The following is a 22035-nucleotide window of genomic DNA, read 5'->3' on the forward strand; positions in this document are numbered from 1 at the left end:
ATGAGAAACGATTTGTCTCGGAGACCGCTTTGAATGTTTCATATGTATTCATGCCATTCCGATATGTCAAAGGACATCGACACATATTTTTTTTCAAACGTTATCGTTCGAGACGTATGTAAATACCGTCAACTGACAAAGCCGAGTGAAACTCGATCGGCGCACGATCGAGAGATCGCGGTCGCGCGTCCCATTTGCAATATTGATAATTATCCCTGTACACTGACGCGCGCGCATCGCTGCGTTACGTAAGTATTTCGTAATGTAGGATTTTGTAATGTTGTTGGTATGGCGTTTCTTATCGCGCGCCACGCCGCGCCACGCCGCGTTATGCCGGGCAAAACAAGTGTCATATAGCTTCCCGCGTTTCTCGGCGTCGTAATTAATTTATTTCCCCGCGTTGATATAACCGCCAATCCAATTACGCGCCTATCGCCGTTCGTACTATTAATGGGAAACAGAAGAAATATCGTCGCACCCGAGAGAGTTCTCGCTCTCTCGCGGCGTCTTGTTCCGGCTCCCCGCGGTTCGACCGTTTCGTTCGCGCGATGCTGAAGCACGCATGCACAACTTTATGATGGATGATGCCGCTTATCGGTTACGCCGAGATAACGATTTCTGTCGTCCAATATGTATTATTGAACAATCTGAGGTACCTCGAAGAGACATTTAATGTTTATGACGCGAAGGGGACGCGACACTGCCGGGAGATCAATTTGAGTCTCATTGGAGGTTCGCTAGACAATCAATAGTAATCGGCGTCTTATCTTCGGCCATTTGATAAATACATTTCATTGATCAATTAGACATCTATTACCGCGCGGCAGATAATAATTTAATCGATGACTTTTAATACAAATTTAAAAATTGACTAATTGCTGGATTCTTATTTTAAAGAAAGCATCAATTTTGAATTACAGGTTATTAATATTTTAGAGACATCGGTTTTAAAATTGTTTGCAAATTACGAATCTACTTTATTCTTGCTCTAAAGCGCACGATTGTTGACCAATTTGTGTATATTTTGCGCTAAGGGCTAAGGCAGTTTGTCGAACCTTTTTCGAAGTTTGAACAGAGAGATAGAGTCTGTTTAGCAAACTTTTTACAAACTACTTAAGATACACTGGCCGGCAATCAGACAACATAGGCCTCCGTTTAATATTACTTACGTGGTAGGCCACAAGAGGCAGGCAAGCTTGGAGAAGACAGAACGTCCCCGGCAGGTAGAGAAGACGATTATCATAAATTTACCGCAATCGGCATATATACGGGGCGTGCCACTCGGTAAAGAAATATATCTGCGGAGACGAAACTAGTTTCCCCTGAGAAAAGCTTTCAAACGAATGCCATATTAGTCCTTGACGTTTCGCACATTTCTTAGTCTCTAAAGACTAACTCTTTTTTCTTTATGATAATGGTAGATAATGGGTAAAGGCGACAAAATGTAATATTAAAAAATCTGAAATTTCCTCGAATTAATTGGAAAAATGATAATTATACATAAGTATAAACATTAGCCTAATTTAAGTGTAAGGATCCTCTCACACAAAATGACATCTGTATATGCACATGCATAGCATAAGATCATCTGTATCAATTAGCACCTAGTTAAAAGTCTTGACTATATTTTATGCTGGATGTTCATTGGTCCAGGCGGTCTTATGGTGCGCATATGCAGCTATTCCATTTCATGTGAAAGAGCCATAGCTCAAAGTAATATCCGATGATCATAAAAAATGATATGTACAAGGAATTTCACAGAACGAGTGAAAAACAGTAAAGTAGGAATAATTGATTTTTTTCAAGCAGACACAGTATTGTGTATGGAGACATAAGGATTGAAAGAAATAAAGGAAAAAGAAAAAATCTATGAAACGAATTGGATATTACCGAGAAGAATTTGGAAGAATACACATCAGAATTTGATACACATTAAAAAAATCACGGTTCAAGTTAAGTGAACGTGTCTTGCATAAGTCTTTAGGACTGAAAGATTTAGGAAGAAAAAATAATGTTCACTTTTAGTTCTCATATAAAAATGACAGTTAGATGATAGCTTAATGAAAGTATTAGAAAGCAGCGTCAAGGATTGATCCTTGAAGAACGCCGGATGGGACAATATTACAAGAAAAAAGGGTAGCAAAAGGGTTGTAAACTTGTTGAGAGCGATTTAACAGAAAGGAATGTAAAAGAAATGGTGAAAGCAAGTAATCCGTAACATCACAGCTTTGCTAGAAATAAACCTTAATTCATAGTTTCAAATACTTAAAAAAATCAAGTGCTCTTAAACAATTAAGGGTCCACTATGAGAAGAGCGTAAAACAGAATTAGAAACGCGAAGAAAAGAGACAGGAGAGAAAAAGAGATAAGATAATATTACACATTTTGCGAATAATAATGAACATATTATTCATGCTACTTTGGTTTAATACAATCAACATAATAATTTTGTTTGTTTTTAAATTGAATTAGGGGAATAAATGCAGCGCAGCTCGGTACTCTCGGTAGTTCTTTTTTCTTATAAACACTCATCTAAATTCCACAAAGAGTTTTATGCTTTTGGAAGTTCTAAGCTATCTAAGCGACTTTTCTTCAGATATCAATTAAGATATTTCTTATCGGCTTTTTCGGTTTGCAGCGATTATTCGTGTTGAAGCGTTGACACAATAACGCGTACTCAAGGCAGAGTGTTACGCGCATTGCTGTAATAAATATCTCCTATATATTAGAAATTGCGCGAAATCTCGCGCGGCGATCGGGTTTCAATGCAACAAGAGCACCGGGACGCACCTCGATGTAGCCGATCGGAGGTTCAGTCACGTAGAAGAGGCAGCCGCTTATCTAGCAATTAGTCAATATTGGTAATTACTGTTGAGAAGAGCGAGAGATTCTCCCTTCTCTCACTATTTCGTAGCACACGCGTACATTCGAATACACGCACGGGCGATCTTGTACGAATACACGGTCGATCGTGCGCGAGCGAACGCGCAGACGTCTCGATAAGCGAGTTTTTGATTATTTTCTCTAGCCTATTTCGCCTCAGTTCTGCCTGCCAACGTCTTTAAAGGCTCTTAATGGCGCAAAGAGAACTTCGTCGTTGAATCTCCTGTGCTCGACCATCCTAGACGTTGACGGACATTACCGCAACGATTAATTGCTCCTGGCGGTTTTTTCGCCGCTCCGCTTCTGCACAGATTTTTTAAAGCCGACACCGATATCGCGAATTAAATCTCGGCTGTTGCAAAATAACTTTTATTCTGCGTTAAATATGAAAATAAGATTATGATGGATGGTTTGATCGAAAACATATTTTTTTATTTAGAGAGATTTACTTCAATTATCACCTGTACATAAAGATCCTGCCTCTGTACATTTATCGGATGAAAAAATTTATAAATACCTCGGTTCCTTAAGTGTCACTAATCTATGAGCTGTACATTATTTGATTATGAATTGACAGTCAACATGCGCCAGCATCAGGGAGGTGGGCCTTACCGTGAATTAATATCAAGAATTCATGTTGGTTATTTATTGTCTGATTTTGAAATTCTCGAAAATAACACAATTTTTTTTACAAGTGAGATTTGAAATAAGATTACACAAATTATGTAATTTTATTGATAATTTGTCGTCTGACACGTGCTTAAAAGATTTTCCGTCCGCCGACGTAACATTTAAAGTGCAGTCTTATAATCTATCTGATGTATCACATTTCTCAAGCAATGATTTAAAAATGGACTTTCTCACATTGAGAAGTGAAAGCTGTGTGATTCGGACGTGATATTTGAGGAAGCAGTGGTAAATAAGAAATTTTGAATTAACATTATACTTTAAATCTCTGCTTAGAGTGATCAAAGTCTCTCATACCGAGAAAATATTAAACAACGTTTCTCACTTAAACACTTTAAAGAGCAACAATTTTTTATCTGTTGTAACATGTAATCTCAGTTAACTCGCAGTTAATTCACAGTTCATTTTCAATCTCCGTTTACCCAATCAATCGCTAAATACGGTAGAGAACATTCCACTGTCGACGCCGGCAGGTATTACCGTTGCAATTACATCCGAGATTTTCTAGATAACAGGCAGTCTCTCATCCTTGAGAAGAATCTAATCGCCGATGCGAAAACAATGCTATGTTTAACGGCGCATTTAGTCGACAACGCGATTGCAAATCCTACTTGATAGTGCTCAACGCTAAACATCGGTTGGCAGAAGCTTTTGCAAGCAGGATTCGCATCGCGCATGCGGTATCCTAATGGCAATTCGCATGGCACGTGGCCGAAGGAAACGATTCCTCGTTCCTCGTACGAGAAAAATCCACGAGCTCCCTCGGTTTTTTCCGCCACATGATGGTTGTCGCTCGTCATTTCACGAGGAAATAATTTGCTTTTTCACGTTATTTTGATTGCATGTCCATCCTTTCGCCGATACTAATCATCACTGACGGCAAATTGCATTCGGCGTGTTTTTTCCGTGCTTGCTTTTGAAAATTCGACTCGCGGGACGTCTTAATGACCATCCCGCGTGAATGACCACCGCGATCGCGGCGCGACTCTAATTGCCTGTAATGAAGATTCACAGACTCGAAAAAGACACGATTGTGAATATACACGGATTTGCGTGTAGTATCCCGCTGGATGCCACACTCGTGCCAATAACGCTTGTGGAAAGTTCATACTTATTAGCGGAAAAGAAACCACTCTCCGCGCGGCTATTCCACAGATTGATCTCCGAGGCTTATTAAGTAGCCTGCGTTTTTCTTTTCTTTTGTTTTTGCGAGAGAGACACAAAAGACGGGACTGTGGTTATGCTTATAATACGCCGCGAGAGAGAAAAAAGTGTTCCCGTAGTGGAGAAACGTTCGCGGAAAGGATCGATGCGTGTGTATCTGGATCTGTCATTACGGCTAACAGTGTTGTGCAATTTCGCTCCCATGCAAATGCGGATAATTGAAATGATATCTATATGGTAGTAATACGTCGAGAAATGGTAATTGAGTGAGTATGATGGAAAACTTCAGGTGAACATTCCTCTCATTCCATTCGCAAACGATATATTTTGTAAACGTTAAAATGCGAGAGTATATTCATAACATCATAACATCAATAATATGGAAATTAAAAATGTTGAAATGTACTAAAGAAAGTGCAAATATTGTGGAATACTCTAAGTTTTGTTCAAGATAACTTAAAAACTATTAAAGATAACTGAATTCAGTTTTTACTGTCAACGAGTTGCAATGCCATGTATTTGTTATAACTTGTTCCAAACAAATTTCATTTATCTATAATAAGTTTAGTGTTATATCAATTCTATCGAAGGTAGAGTTTGAAAGGGTAATGTGGACTAGATCGGATAATGCGGAATACTTCATTAATTGCAAAAAAAATAATTTTTCTTATATTTCAATGCATATTAATAATTAAATAGTCTATAATATTTATAACATAATATTATTATATTATAAATTATAATATAATATTGTTATATTTTATAAATTATAATATAATATTATTATATTATATAATTGTTTGAAATTCAACTAATCAGATGTAATTGCCATATTATTTACACAACGCATACGCATGCGAGTTCTGTACATACTTTTTAGAGTCATGTATTTCGTAGAAATTAGCAGTCTAGTAGTTCAGCAGCTAGTAATTTCAGTGCTGTCCGCTAGGTTGTAACTTAATAGGCTAGATATCATCGTGATATTTCATATTACCCCACTATTCCACATTACCCGCACTTCCTCTAATGTAAAATAATGTAAAGATAATGTGAAGCATCGCGCATAATCATCTCTGGAATTGATAATATAATCAATATTTTTTCATTTTTTTCTTACGTTGCGCAATAATTCTGTGTATAGATATCTATTGTATAACTTTTTTGGAATCACATCATTTTGGAGTTTATTATCTATTGAGTCTACTGGCTTATGAGCCATTAATATCGAGTTTATATTGTTTGGTTCTAAAATGTCGTTCCTTTTAAGAAATATGCTTCAGATACATTCTGACACAAATGACTTTTCTTACCTGACAAGCGTATCATGTACAAAGCTTCCGCCTCATCGCCAGAAAGCTATCGAAAAGTTCAATAACGACTTAATCAGTATTACTTAAGGGCCGTTTATACCCCTATGGCTTTGGGACGCTTTTCGCTACGGGACGTCCATTAACAATAGCTGGCGGTGTGCCCTCTGTTCCCTTTTTTCGTTACACGTCACGTAAATGTTCTCTTTCCCGATTCTAGTCGTATTTCTCTTTTGTGAATTTTGTTGCAGGCCTTTCTTTCACAAAGAGAATACTATTTTTCGATTATCGAGACACCATATATCGACACTTTGTCGTTGATCTTCCGACACTTCTCGTCCAATTCTTTCGTAAATCGTAGCAATGCCTCGATCAACTATATAGTTTTTGTTCCGAACTGTAAATATAACTAGTTTTTGGTTGCCTGGAATGAGAGTATTCTAATCGGCACTATTTTTAGTTTAGCTACCACCGCACGTGTTGTGCATTTGAATATTCTCGCAATGGTAATACACACTGACGCTTCGTCGTCGATTTTTCATGCGGGAATGCGATTATGAATACGCAGGTGATCGGGCTACCTATGCATTGCGTATCTCTCAATGAGAGTACACGGGTACGCAAATAAATTGACGGAGGCCGACGACGGTGATTGCATATTCCCCGCGGCTACCAATGTTCGTGGCCTCATAGTATCGATATGACGCGAGTTATTTCATGGAAGAATAAATATCGCTTGATGAACTTTTTGCGCAGTCAAAATTAATATCTAGGGAAAATTTTTGCGCAATTAAAATTAATATCTCTTCTAAGATATGTACGTGGGAATTTCGTTCAACAGTAACACAATTTTTAAAACCTTTGTAATTGTGATTAATATATGATTCTTTTCTTTTCTCTCTCTCCCCCCCTCTCTCTCTCTCTCTCTCTCTCTTCTACAATTAATAACTAAAATTTACATTTGCATCCGGCAGTAGTGTAATGACATATACATCGCGCACTTTTATCGTAGAAAGTAGGCAGAGTTATGCGACGGAGGTAACGAGGATATTTTGCAGCGCAAAGAAGTAAGTCTCTTACTCGTTTATGAAACGACGCCGGATCATTTTCATTTGCAATTCCACGAGCTTAATTGAACGTTATCACGAACGCGGGGACTAATGCAAGCGACAAGATAGCCTGAGTGTGCCTGAGTGTTAAATAATAACAGAGATTTCTGCGACTCTCTCGATCCCGCGATTTCTCGCGGATGTAAACGTCATTTCTGCTAACGATCCTTAACCAACGGTTGGTTCTCCCCGCGGAAATGTGATACCATTGTCAACAATCTGCTCGGCGGGCGCATACCGCGCCGCTAATTGCACGCGCGCCTCTCGCGATTTTCTACGCCGGCTGGCCGCGCGAGAAATCGTTGATATCCGGTATCGGATATCAAGCTCGGGGCTAACGCCCATACGTGTATTTTGCTGACGTGCAATTAAAGAATAATCATTCACTTACTTACGCCATTTATCGTTATTGTGCGTACGTCCGCGGCCCGGAACACGGGTTTTCGGTGTAACCGGCCAAGCGAAATTCTCTAATCCCCATTCGCCGCTTCAACCCTTCCAAACCGGAGCATTTATTCCAGAGATTATATCCAAATCTCGCTTTACATTAAGCGATGTGCCTTTGAGTGCCGATGACGAGAATTTTTGTCATTTTGGGACTTTGCGTTCAGTTCCGCGAAAATGCATTTTCTCGTTATGAAATATTTTATTATATTAGAGCCGCTAAGTAATTTTATTACTGAAGCAAAGTGTAACTAGGGGTTTTTGGGTGTGCTAAACACGATTTTCAAGTTTGTTTTACAAAATGTTGCGTCAGAAAAAAGATATGGCTATCAGAAATATGAAAATTTCGAATATTCTCATACACTGAAAAACCCATTTAGTTCAACTAAAATAGGTTTCTCATTGTCAGTGTAAGATATATTTTGTTATATTAAGTTTTACAATTAATTGATAGCTGAAACAAAGTACGTTTAGGAGTTTTTGGGTGTGCTAAACATGATTTTAAAATCATATTTGAAAAAAAGGTTAAAAAATTTTATGACAAAAGTTAATGAAGATTTATGACAATTTTTTTTTATTTGACCTGAAATTCGGTATTTTAGGACCATTCGAGGAAAATAATATGGCATTCAAAGGTTAATTATCGATTACTTAAAGATTTTTCTTTATAAAGATTTTTTTTCCAACACGGATTATTTTCGCAATTTTCAAACTTGGATTATTGCTGATTGTAGGTACACAGTAAAAAATTGTGTGTACATAGCGGTCCATCTCTCTAAATTTCTTGGAGTGGAATCTCACTCCAAAAGAGTGAGATCCCACTCTTACGAATAATGAAAATACTGCCAGTCTAAATAGAGCGAATTTTCACTTTGCGAAAGAGTGCTTATTCACTTTTTACTTGGAGTGATTGTTCAACTCTGGAAAGAGTGACATGTTTCACTGAATAATTATTCACCCGACATAAAAAAAATTATTTATTTCGAAATTTTAATACTATTTTTTAACTAAATTTGTTTCTTAAGATGCTGTCTATGATTATAAATATTTTCTCGTATTTGAAAAACACACTTACCTTGGTGGGATTCGAACTCGGGACCTCTGCATCGTGAGCCAACTGCCTTACGTGGTAGGCTACTTCTTAATTTGATGTAAGCGTGTATATATGGTCTACATATATCACAACCAGCGCAAATAAATAATTTTTCAAAAATTATCTTAAGAAACAAATTCAGTTTAAAAAGAGTAATAAAATTTTGAATTAGATATATGATATAATATTTCTTAATGTCGGGTGAATGTCAGAAACCAGTGCCGGATCATTATGAAATTTTGTGTTCATAAATATATTCGTAAATAATCGGGGCCTTATGTTATGTAAGGCCATCCCTAACAAATTTCTACACAGGAACAATTGAACACGCGGGAAGCGGGAAGCGGGAAGGCGATTTCACTTCAAGTTGGAGTGAAGTTTGGAGTGATGACTTCACTCGAAGCGGGAAGCGGGAAGGCAATTTCACTTCAAGTTGGAGTGAAATTTGGAGTGACAACTTCACTCTAACAACTTCACTTTAAAAATCAGAGTGAAACTCAACTCTTTTTACCTTAGAGTAAATAAATTCACTCTATTGGAGCGAATATTCACTCTTTTTGAGTGAACTGGTCAGTAACTCCATGTTTAGAGTGAAAATTTCACTCCAAAAAATTTAGAGAGATAAGTTAAAATTTTCTTGTGTTACCAAGATTTGATTATTATTTCAATGTAAAATTAACATACAACAGCTATGTTATTTTTTTCTAACATTTTCATGTGTTACATTTATGTCAACGTGATAACTTAACTTAACACTTTATATATGTCATTTAGAAATTGAATATTATTTTGAGTTCTTGTAACACAATTACTTTAAAAAATCAACATGTCTTGAAGTTATTTTAACACATAAACAAAAGTTAAAGTAAATAATCGTAAACTTTGACACACAAAATAATTAAATTTACTAAAATTAAATGTTTCTATTACACATAATTCAAGTAAAATTTGTAAAATAATTAATATCATGTGTATATTTTTTGATGAAAATAACTTGAAAAATAAAGTCAAAAGAACAAATATAAATGTAAAGTATAGTGTCAATTAATTAACATTTCTAATTTGTCAACATTTAACACACGATGAATGAGTCATTTTAACTTAAAATTTAGAGTGCTGGATTTTCTGGGACATGTAAAAACTGTTAAAAGTACGTATTATTTTTTACTATGTACCTACGAGCAGAATTATAACTGGTATTAAATTATTTAAATCATATTAACTCAGAATAATTGAGATGTAGAGATACTTTAATATACTTGACATGGATGTAATAGGTATACAATATTGATGGAGATACATGGTATTGAGATATATTTTGAAATGATATATACATATTATACTACATTAACTACATATTATATTAATAAGTGGAAAGAAAAGAAAAAATATAATAAATTCTCAGAAAGTTAATAAATTTTCACCTTTTTTTCTTGTTTTGCCCATGATTCTGCGAGCAAAACTTGTGCACGAATTTAAAACCTATTAATTTTTTCTGAGATTTTTATTATATTGTCCTTTTTTTTTTATTAATATAATATAAACAGTATAACAAGGAAAGTTGCTGAAACTAAAGTTATTTTAAACAATTCTTATAAATAATTATTTTTAAATAAATGGACTAAACCAAATGAATTAAATACTGTACATTTATTTCGCATTACGTGCTAATAAAAATAATAAATCTCTTCATCAGAGACACATCATTTTTTATTTACACGTATTGTATGGCGAGAAGAATATATAATTATGAACTTGTAAAAATAAATATTTTTGGCTGGTTGCATCATGTTCAGTAATATATGCTCAGAAGATCTGAGAGGCTATTTCCATAAAAAGAATTTAGCTGAAATTCTTTGGAGGCATAGTTATAATTATTAATGTTAGAAAGTATATTTAATAGTTTCCAAAAGTATCTCGATTATATCGATATTATCGTACGTGTTCAAACACATTCATTTAAAAAACACACATATTACCAAGCATCCAGTCGAATTGTTAACCCTTTTTTTATAATATTGATTTTTACAAATTCATGTATGTATTTCTTTTGACTTTACTTTAGTATATTATCCAAGTCCAATTTTTTAATGAAATTTTGCAGATATACGTACTACTCACTAAATGTATAAGCGAAGTCACAAATGCTGAGTTGCGGAAATGCCTTGCTTCCAAGAAGATCAAATTTTAATTAATTATTCTGCTTAATTAACATGTTTCAAGATTGAAAATAATAAGAATTCAAAATAAAAATTCAAAAAATTTTTGCTAAAATGTATTTTATTAGTGTATTAGGAAATTGTATGTATAATATTGTCAAAATTTAATGAAAAAAACAAGAAATCAAAGAAATTTTGGCCGCGTGTCCCTCTTTAAGGCTTAGTTTCACAAGTGTCGGTTAACTGTTAACCTCAGATTAACTCACTCTTCGTCTCTTTCTAAATCCCCCTTAGAAAGAGACGAAGAGTGAGTTAATCTAAGATAAAAGTTAACCGACACTTGTGAAACTGGGCCTAAGATGGTAGTCCGGCACCACACTAATTAACTGTGCGTGGGCAAACACGCTTTCTCGCGAGCGCTTGGCCGCGCCGACTAAATATAATATAAACAAATTTAGCAACAAGATTCATTGCCCTTACCGACGCTCTCAACAGACGATCGACGCTATATACCACCAAAATCGAATTATGTCTATTTCTACCAATGTAGATTAATCCCGGTTTAATTGATTTTTTATCTTTTTCTAGTCTTAAGAATTAGAAAAGGATAATAAGTAAGTTAACCCGAGATTAAAGTTAATCTATATTGGTAGAAATAGACATTAGGAGAGACCGGGGCTCGTTGGTACAAGGGACAAGTTGGCAATGCGTTCCGTTTATGTATTTATAGCAAAAGAACAATGGAAAAGTTATCACAAAATATCTCTTTTATGACATAAGTACTTTTCTAAAAGTTTTATTTAAATCAAATAAGTATTACAATAGAAAAAGAGAAAACTCTGATTCAAGAGGTGGCAAGTAAATTTTCGAGCGTTTCAAAATATCGTATTAATGTTCTTCAGCTTGAAAAGTAAATCAAAGTGACGTATTATTAGTTAAAAGAAAAGTTTCTGTTACTATACAACATGTTATTTTGAGGAACAACAGTAATTTGTTGTAATAAAATGACTGAAATCAAACGTATTTAGGGATGGGGTATGTTGGCTCATATTAAGGCACGCTTTTAGCTTGACTTGTTGTTGCCGCGCGCGTGAGACCTGTGTATGTGATTTGCTATCTACAATGCTGATAGAAGCTAGATATATATATTTATATTAATATTTTTATATTGAAGAAAGCTACATCTAAAATAAGCTACATCTAAATAGTTTACAATTGTTTTTCTGCAACAACATTTTGCTATTTGATCATTACAAAATAACTTTAAAAGATACAATTTTCATCCAGAAGTACATATATGTATATCTGTTACCCGTTTTGTGTTTCTATAAAGTTTTCATTAATTTAACATAGACTTTTGTCGCAGAGCCAACTTACCCTACTATATCGAAGCAAGCTGGCTACAATGCAGCATGTTCGTATTTCACTTATTACAAAGAAACTATATACAGTATATAGCAGCGTTCCTGGCACGAAAATGTAGAGAAAGGTTCTCTCTATCATATTAGTACTGTTTTAATCATATGAAAATTAGTTGTTGAAAACTTAAATGCCGAAATTGTGAAAACGGTGCCAACGAGCCCCGGTCTCCCCTAATCACATAAGTACTCGTGAAGTTATTATTGCGACTCGTACAGAGTCGCGCATGGTATTTTTACTATAATCATCTCACCACAGTTTATTTTCTTGTTACATTTCTTTATCTTGTCGCTCGTTGTTTATCAAAAGTAATTAATAAAAGTAATTAATAACCACATGAGTTTCCACTTACTTTCCAACTTTCCACGCGAAGCGAGGTCCATTCCACACCGCTTGGTGCTTAAAGTGTGAAATATGTAAGAAAATGATTTCTTCTTTGATTTGTTTTTTTTTTATAATGATATTTTATCAACTTAATACATAAGTATAGTTCTCTAATACACTAATAAAATAAAACATTTCAGCAAAATATTATTAATAATAATAAGAGAAATATACGACTGTTATGATATGCAAATAAATTAGAATAAAATGCCATTTACGGTTCAAGTTTGGATCTTAGTAGCCTAATAATTATATTTTTTTTGTATTACACACATCTATTATATGGTATATAATTTAATATAAAATATTATTAAATTTTTATTATTTTTCCATATCAAAATCTTGAAAAACGTTAATTAAACCGAATAATTAAAATTTTATTTTCTCGGAAACTAAGTATTTCCGCAACTCTGCTTGTAACTACATTTAGTGAATACTACGTACCTACAAAATTTAATCAAAATCGGACTTGAGTGATATACTAAAGTCTTACCTTTCTTTTGCATTGAGTATTTCAATAACAACAGATTTCTTCTACAATGTAGTATTTAATTTACTACATTACGTCCACTTATTACAAAATACAATAGCTATATTTAGTAAAAGTTATAAAATAACAGTTATTTAATTTCCCAGTTGTCACCTTATAAGATAGTTTTTTTTCAAAAATTTTCGCAGATGTATCGAAACTATCTTGAATTGCGATTTCAGTAATTTAATACCATTTGTGCAATCCTGCTCGTACAATTGATATAAAAGTCTAGATTCGAAAAATGAATACAGTCCGCTTTTGCTTAGACCGCTTTGACGTTCGTGATATCGAGTTGATTGTGCAAAAAAGACAGAAAAAGACTTAGCCAATTTAATTGGTAATTTGCACGATTAATCATAATCGCGACTTAGTTGATTTGCAACAGAAGATATTGCGTTTAAATTATAACATTATTTTTAGATACATATAATTCACGCTTCTTGCTGCGTAATATCCAAGAAGTTATGGACTCTATTTACATTTCAAATGGTAGCCTACGCGCTTTACGGCACGGGTTAGAGAGCAGGTTGCTGTTCACATTATCGCGCTATTATCTGTGTAATCGCGCGGTCCATAATATATCGCTAAACCGAGGCGTTTTATGCAAGTACATGACAGTGTTCGCGAAAAACCTTCGTGAATATGGAGCTGCGCGACACGAGTTGTTACGGCGAAGCGCGTATATAAATATTTCGGTGATTATCGTTCTTTTGTTTACGCTCCTATACGGCGATTGCAAAAATGGCGTGTGAAGGTGTAAAACGGAAGTTATTTACGTTTTCAGCGTGTAATAGCCTCGTTATGAGCATTTTTATCGAAGGTGACCGTGCAAATGGTCCGTAAAATATTTCTACCGTTGTGCAAAATAAAGCACGTGTTTACTGACAATGAGAAAAAAAAATGTTGAAAAACGCAAAATATGTTTCAGCCAACTAAAATATTTAATCCGATACGTTCAACTAAACATTAGTTAAATTAATTAATTCTTGATTAAAAAATTTTAATGGTTGACATGAATAAACTATTATACATATACCTTTTTTAATGCAACTTAATAATTGTTGAATCAATCAAATCTACAACTATACAAATTTAGTTCGTATAAGCAATTTTTTTTTATTGTAAGAGTGACTCGTACTCGCACATAATCATTATAGAGGAACTAGTTGGATTAACGCGAACCATGTGGACAACATAAACCATCACGATATCTAGAATATTAAGTATTGCAACCTGACGGACAGCAATGGAATTACTATAGCTATTGGCTCCCTAATCTAACGTAGAAAGTGGCAGCATGGCACAACTTGTCATAAAGTTAAAAATTAAACCTGAAGATTTGGTGTGTATCGCTTACAGCTTAAGCTTATAAACTGTTATTTTGCAGTCAATCTGCTTCACAGCTTAATTCTTAATCGCTTTTTGTTGCATGTAAAACTAAGATAGAACTTAAATGTTGTCTATTTAGCAAGTGGCATATGGTGTATATTTCTATTGTGTACGATAACAAGGTAAAACTAGCGATATCGAATAATTTTGAGATAGTTTGTATAATATTTTTTATAAGTATTGCATTTTATATTCTATTGTTTTTTTTCTTTCAAGAGTAATAATATTATGATGAGTATACGTTATAAGTATATTATATTATGTGAGTAAAAGTTTCAAACATGTTACATATATTTGTATGACATTGTTATAAAGAGCACAAAATTTAGAGTTTGTAATATTAGAATATAATAAATATATAATACAATAATTATTATAGATTATTTCATTGTTAATATGCCTTAAAATACGAGAAAAATGATTCTTTTGCAAGATATAAATAAAGTGGTTCACCTTTTTCCCAACATGGTTCAAAGTTACCCTACAAAAATCTACCTTCAAAAATTTTGCTATAACATTAAACTCACTATAAATAAACAAAATTTGTTAGAAACACGTTGTAACAAACATTTGGCATTACAACTCTACGAAAACAAAGTTCAGCTATCTTCACAGGATAATTCACATTACCCCAACTTCCTCTATTATATAAATACATATACAAATGATACGAAATAAACAAATAAAGCTATTACACGCTGAAAAGGTAAATAACCTCTGACTGTTTGATTTTAGATTTTTCAAAACAGAAGTCGTTTTTGTTCGACCCGACTGGCCAAATAATTAATTTATTTAAGTTCACAACATACAAGTTGTTTTAACATAACATAACAAGTTAATTATTTGGCTAGTCGGGTCGAACAAAAACGACTTCTGTTTTGAATTTATTTACTGGCAGGAATAAGCTATTTGTTTGTTTTTAGATTTTTCATTGCGTAGTATCTCGTGATACCGAATCTTGGGATTGTCGACTCGCCCGCGCCGCGAAAGTCCGCACGTGCAAGCGCGTTGGCGCTAATAATCGCCATTAGCGAATTCGATTATGCTTTAAATAGCCGCTCTCGTAAAACCTGTCGCGGCTGCTTGCACCGAGGCGGACTTTACGACTACGACGTGCCAATCACCCCTTTTGTCGCGGAGGAAATGGGATTTCCTCGCGTCATTTCTATTCCGCTCGCAAATTGCCGGTAGCGAAATCAAAGGACCGCGTCGCCGCCCGCGTTCGATCGATCGCGGGCCGTTAAAAATCGTTAAACGCCCCGCTTCGGCAACCGGAAGGTGTCGTTTCGTAAATTGCCGCGCGAGTCGAATGTTTTATTAATTTATGCGTGGATTCTTAGGCGCGCTTGTGACCTTACGGGATATTATGATGAGGATACTTAAGGCAACACGTTGTCGTGACTATTATATAAAGCTTAATTAATGGAATATTACCTAATGGACGGAAGTAGACGTGACGAAGATGTAGACTTTTATCATATCGCGGTATTGAGCGATTAATCACTTTTGTATAAGATATTAGATATGAAAGATGTCTCACACACGCTTCCTATTGTAATTACGTATATACATAGTTAATTGCGCAATGCTATTTATATAAGTTTTTATTATATATTTACATAAGTTTACTTGAAGATCTTCTCGCAAAGATGTGTTAGGTGACGAAGAATTTTATCGTGGCCCTAGCATTCAAGGCTGCCTGCCACCTTGAGTTAACTATTGGCCCAACTTTCAATTAATTTCCCGTTATGAGATTAACTCTTCATCCCACGCAATCCTCGACTCGCTATATATTTACGACCAGTTGCCAGTTTGAAATTATCCGAGAGCAAACGGAATTAAATAGATCGGTTTCGAATAATTAATAGCGTCACGGTTAATTATTTCAGATATGTGATGAAATTACCTTCGTGAAAAAGTTCGACGATCGCCACTGTAATTACGGTAGCCACGAGAAATAATAAAGTCGAGCAATCAGTAAAATGCCGTGCTATCACGTCGTAATTCCATTGAGATTTATGGACCTTTGACTTCCGATAAGGAAGAGAGATCTAGGGTTTCGGAACGAGAGGGTGATGTTTGACAGTCTTTGACGCTATTTTATTTATGTATTCGCAATCTCTTTTAAATTTAATAACGCTGTGCTTTTTAAGAACAACCTCTTTCGAGGTTTGTTTTCTTCTCGGATATATTAACACAGCTCATCAAACGCCGGCGTATCTACCTTTCCCTATTTACATTTTCACCTGTTTCGCGACGCGTTGTCGCGTCGCGTCGGTCGGTTGGTTTCGTGCGCGATCGTCGACATCTCGTTGCACGCTTAGCGACAATTAAAAACACATTAGTGTGATGCGTTAAGCGCGCGTGAGTGGTTTTTGCTGGCAAAATGCGGTACCAGAGAGAGAAAGGAAGAGAGAAATGAAGGAGAGACAAAGAGGAAGAGAGAGAGAGAGAGAGAGAGAGAGAGAGAGAGAGAGAGAGAGGGAGAGAGAGGAGAGAAAGAGACAAGACCCGGGGGAAGCTTGGTAGGCCGCGCGGAGGGAGGAGGGGATATAATTTGATACGTTTACCATTTGGTCTTATTTTTGAGTAATTTCGAGTCGCTCTGGGCGTCTCAGCTGCGAAAGCCGCAGCACAAGCTTCCCGTAATTACAGGCCGTCCGACTCGCCTCTTCGTTCCTCCGCGCTGTGTCGTCCTCGTTGTTGTCGTGGTTTCCTCCTTCTCTTCTTCTCCTTCCCCCTTCTCAGCTTCCCCGCCGCACGGCAATGGACGAGTTAAGCGTGTCGCTCCAGGCGATGTCTAGGAAGTTCCTAGGGAACCGCTAACGACGAAGCGCCCGTCCGCGATCCGGCCACACGGGATCGATAGAGATCGCGGATCGATCGCGCATCGCCCACCTTCGTGAAGCATTTCGAATACAAGGTCCTTTAAATGATTGTAATCTTCTATATTTACGCTCGTTTAAGGATCTTAAAATAATAAAAAAAATATTATAAATTGAATTGAATACATAATACGTAGACAGTAAAAATTTTTGTGTATTTTTGTTAAAAATGGACTTTGTTAAAGTTTTTGTGTTAAAAATGTAACATACACTTATGTGTTAATTTAACTAATTTTGATCATGTTATCTGATTTTTTGTGTTAAATTCATATTTAAGTAAATCAAATGTTAAAATAACACATTTTATATTTAATTGTAAGATTAACATAAAAACAATGTAATTTTGTTTAAAAAATATCTTTTTCATTTATATTTAACATTATACAGATGTCTATTGTACGTACAAAAATGTTAAATTAACATGTTTTTCAATAATATTTAACATTATACAGATGTCTGTTGTACAAAAAATTTTTGTTAACATATCATCAAACTTTTCTTTATTTTGTGTTAAATTATGAACATAATATTTGTGTCATAATTTGACATATTCACATTATGTTAAATTAACACAAAAATTTGAGTAGACCGTTTGAGACATGTGATTTATGTTATATTTAACACAAATCTTTTTACTGCGTAATTGAAATATAATGATTAAAATACGGTAGCAATTGTTCCCTGATGGATGAATAATAATATTCCTTATTACGATACATTTTCGACAATTTCTGTTTGCCATCGATCATGAATTACCAAAGCGCGGGTATAATTATTTATCACGTTTGCGCACTGTTTGCGCACTTTTTTCGCGTCGTTAAGCGAGAATTCTAGCCGTTCTGCTAGCTGATTAATTATTAGCGAAACGCGATTGTTACCTCACAGTTGCGGGCCATAGTCACGGTATGCAACATATGTCGCGCATTCAAAATCGCGGCCGAGCACGGTCGCAGTAAGAGTCATCGCATTACTATTCATTACCCATATAAATAGCGATCACTTCACGCACGAGCGCACCGCTAATGATCCTTTATTCCGTCGCTGTAATTAGCACCGGCCGTGTACCTGCAGAGAACCACCCGCTCGTGTAATTCAACGTAAATTTACATTTATCTGGGTTCACCCTCTGTGTTGTGTAAAATAACAGTAAAAAATACATTGTATATCGCAGGTGTAAGATTTAACAGATAGATTAATATATTGCAATCGAAATATACTTTAATAAATTGATATAATGTACTAAAACCTTCCTGGAGGATTACTCTATAGGACAGTGAAAACCGCATTTAAATCCGTCCAGTAGTTTTAGAGAAAATCGTGGACATACATATAAGGCCGAATATAGAACCTCCTTTTTTTGAAGTCGGTTAATAAAATATAATAATCTTTATTGTTAATGTTCAAAATCAATAAGTTTTGTAGCAACGAGAGACATAAAGAAGAATGAAAGAAAGAATTGTACATGCAAATGGTGAGGCGCCAGCACGACTAATGCTCCTATACATATACAAGGCCTATCAATATACATATATGTATAATCAAAGTTACATAATAGATATTAATTTATTTTAAACGATCATTACAGAAACATCATAGAAATATCAGAAACATTATGCAGAATATCTATATATATAATATGATTATTATTATTCTGTAAACGTGTGTAAAAAAAGTAAAGCACTTGTGATGCTGCGTTTCTTCAAGTTCATTCACCAGGATTTACATGGATTATGCGAATTACGTCGGATTAGATGGAACGAGGACTACGTTATCGCCACCTTGGAATAGCGCCGATTAACGCGTCTATTTACACGCGTGAGGCTTTGATCCCATCAAGAATCAACCTTCGCCGCGCGATTCGCAAGAATGCGCCCGCACGTGGAAGCGCGTTCTGTTTAAACACCACATGCCCGTGTATGCGACGTGTTTATTAAGGCATTCGTTTCGCGATTCTTCTGCGAGAACGCGATTTCGAGGAGTGACAACGAGAAATGAGTTGTTGAGCAAAACAATGACGTGAAGTCATATATATATATATATATATATATATATATATATATATATGTATACTCGAAGAGATATGCCACTCAATTAATTTTGTTAAAAAATTTTATATCTCTTTCTTCGATCTCAGACAAAACGTGACAAATAAAATGAATGATTAAGCCGCGAGTTTAATCATCTTCTCGCATGAATCTTTTGATTTCTTAAAATGAGAAAAACGTGACTTATATGCCATCGTGACGGAAGGCCACATACGGAATGGAATAGGTCTATAAAATCATCTACGAAGATTATATGATGGATTCTCTCGCGATGGAAATGGAATTAATACTGTTGGTATGAATCGGTCGGTCCCTCCGGATATCAAGATACTCATTTATTAATCCAAAGTCGCAGGTACTTGAGTATCGACAGCATTAAATGTAATGATTCATTGGTCGATTGCGATACTACCCGGTCGATGCGTTTAACCTACTTCTCGATTACTTTGTCAGCTCTAATGCCGCAATTGAGAATCCAGCCGGCCGGCAAAAAATATGGGAAACGTACAGATGTCTAGAGGATATAGCAGTCCCTGCGCTATCCAGCTATTAACTTGTCAGTTTCAGCCGCGAAGATCCTAACGGATAAATTTTTCGCAATGCAAATGATACGATTCACCGTTGCGGCTGGTCGCGTGTACGTTATACCGGTTACTAGCTGTAACCTACTGCGCGTGACTTATTTAGATCACTTTGCACGCTGACGCTGTAATTTAGAAACCGCAATGAATAATAACACGGAAGGCGCATGCAAATGCTAATTGATGTCGGAGATCGTCACGGGGAAGAATGGAGAGAAGTTCGAAATTCTGTTACGTTTATTTCGGATTCTACGAGAACTTTTGTCCAGATTTTCTCAGCCTCGAGCTGAATTTCTGTAGGTACATCGTCGCGTAAAATTATTATTACGCGTAAACGTATATACTCTTTAAATCTGCACAACGCCTTTCGTTAGACTTTCATCGATTTTCAGCGGACTTTCTAGCAGTTCGATTTTGACTCCCCGTATCCCTGCGATACTTGTTGGACGATTTCACAGACCGATTGCTGGAAATCGGATTAACACTCTGTATAACATATACAAGTCGCGAAGTATAGTCACGCGCCGCGCCGGAGGGAAACCGTGCGGGCGACGTGGCGATTTATCGTCCCGAGCTTTCCGCTAAAGCATCTCGGGTGACTTCCGGCAGACGTGGCTATCGGTCGATCGACATGGCTCTTTCGTGGTAGAATACTCAATTACCTGGCCCCGAGTTCCTGGCTCTGTGCACCTTCTCTCCACCACCGCCACGAGTAGGTGTTTTTCTCTTTCTTCCGCGTCGCGCTGCGGCACGCACGGTCCTACAGTTCGTGAACGAATTCGTGGCTTGCGTGCCGATTATTTATTTTCAAGGCGAGGCTCTATGAGGCGTGCACGGACACTAGCCGGATGACGTTGTGGCGTTTAACAATTAATTAATCGTTAATAAATCGCGCGGTCTCCGTTCCCCCATTCGCTTATGCCAACCGTCTGAACCGTCTGAAACCTTATGCAGGCAGCGGCTCCTCGTGTAATTAAATTACCATTTTAATTTGTTAGCGGTGAATTACGCGTTCTTACTAACGTCGATTCATATCGCTGATTCATTATTTAGATTCAACATTTAGCTTCCTTCTTAATGATATCTCATCAACTTCGTGGTAATCTCGCCTTCTTCTCCTTTCCTTTTTCTTCTTTTGCATTGTCGTCTCATCTTTTAAATTTCAGCGAAAAACGATACGGCGATGATAACCGAGCCTTGTTAAAATAATTTTAGAGATTAGATCTAAATGACTCGAAACAAAGTTTAAAATTTCCTGAAATTTCCTGAAATTTTAAATTTTGTTAAAATTGTTCGTCTCAGGTCCCGACATACCCGGCTTCTTACTTCAACCCTTCAGGAAACCGAAGAGGATAAGGACAGCCTTCAGCCCGAGCCAACTGCTTAAGTTGGAACACGCCTTCGAGAAAAATCACTACGTCGTTGGGGCGGAGAGAAAGCAATTGGCGCAGGCGTTATCGTTGACCGAAACTCAGGTAAGCACAGGAAAGCTAAAGTCCCGAATGTAAAAGCCTTGCGTTGATCTCATTTCACGAAGATAAGTTAAATCGGACGATTTTATATAGTTTTTCAGTCTAATTCGGAAATTTGCAATCCAAACGGGATTGCTATTCTATCGTATTTCTAACGAATCGATTATTATGATAATTACTATTATTATTTGCCATTTGCGTCATGCGGGGATCGCGATATATCCCAAGTAATATCGAATAATATCTTGTTAACATCATTAAATATTTAATAAGATTTAGAATTGCGATTAATATAGTCAACCGTTTGATTGAGAATAATAATTAGATTAAGATGCATGCACGTTTCCTAGTTGCCGAGAGTGATGTGCGATGCAAATGGTATACAGAATTAATAAAGCAATGTCAGTGGCGACTTGACATTAGCATTCTCGTGACGCGTTAAGCAAGATTGATATTTCTTACAAGGATCGCGCCGTGAGAAG

General features: G+C 35.9%; 1 protein-coding gene across 2 annotated transcripts in view; it reads left to right on the plus strand.

Annotated features, from left to right (window-relative positions):
- The window catches only part of LOC139808063 (uncharacterized), a 49055-nt gene that overhangs the window by 2417 nt on the left and 24603 nt on the right, over window positions 1-22035 (plus strand). For both annotated transcript variants that reach the window (XR_011730778.1, XM_071769684.1), the window contains exon 2: window positions 21384-21556. Coding sequence is in view for 1 of the 2 variants with exons in the window: in XM_071769684.1 (XP_071625785.1) it covers window positions 21384-21556 (173 nt within the window). In the remaining variant the exon portion in view is untranslated. The remainder of the gene's footprint in view (window positions 1-21383; window positions 21557-22035) is intronic.

This window comes from Temnothorax longispinosus, chromosome 2 (genome assembly GCF_030848805.1).
Source record: "Temnothorax longispinosus isolate EJ_2023e chromosome 2, Tlon_JGU_v1, whole genome shotgun sequence".
Lineage (NCBI taxonomy): Eukaryota > Metazoa > Arthropoda > Insecta > Hymenoptera > Formicidae > Temnothorax > Temnothorax longispinosus.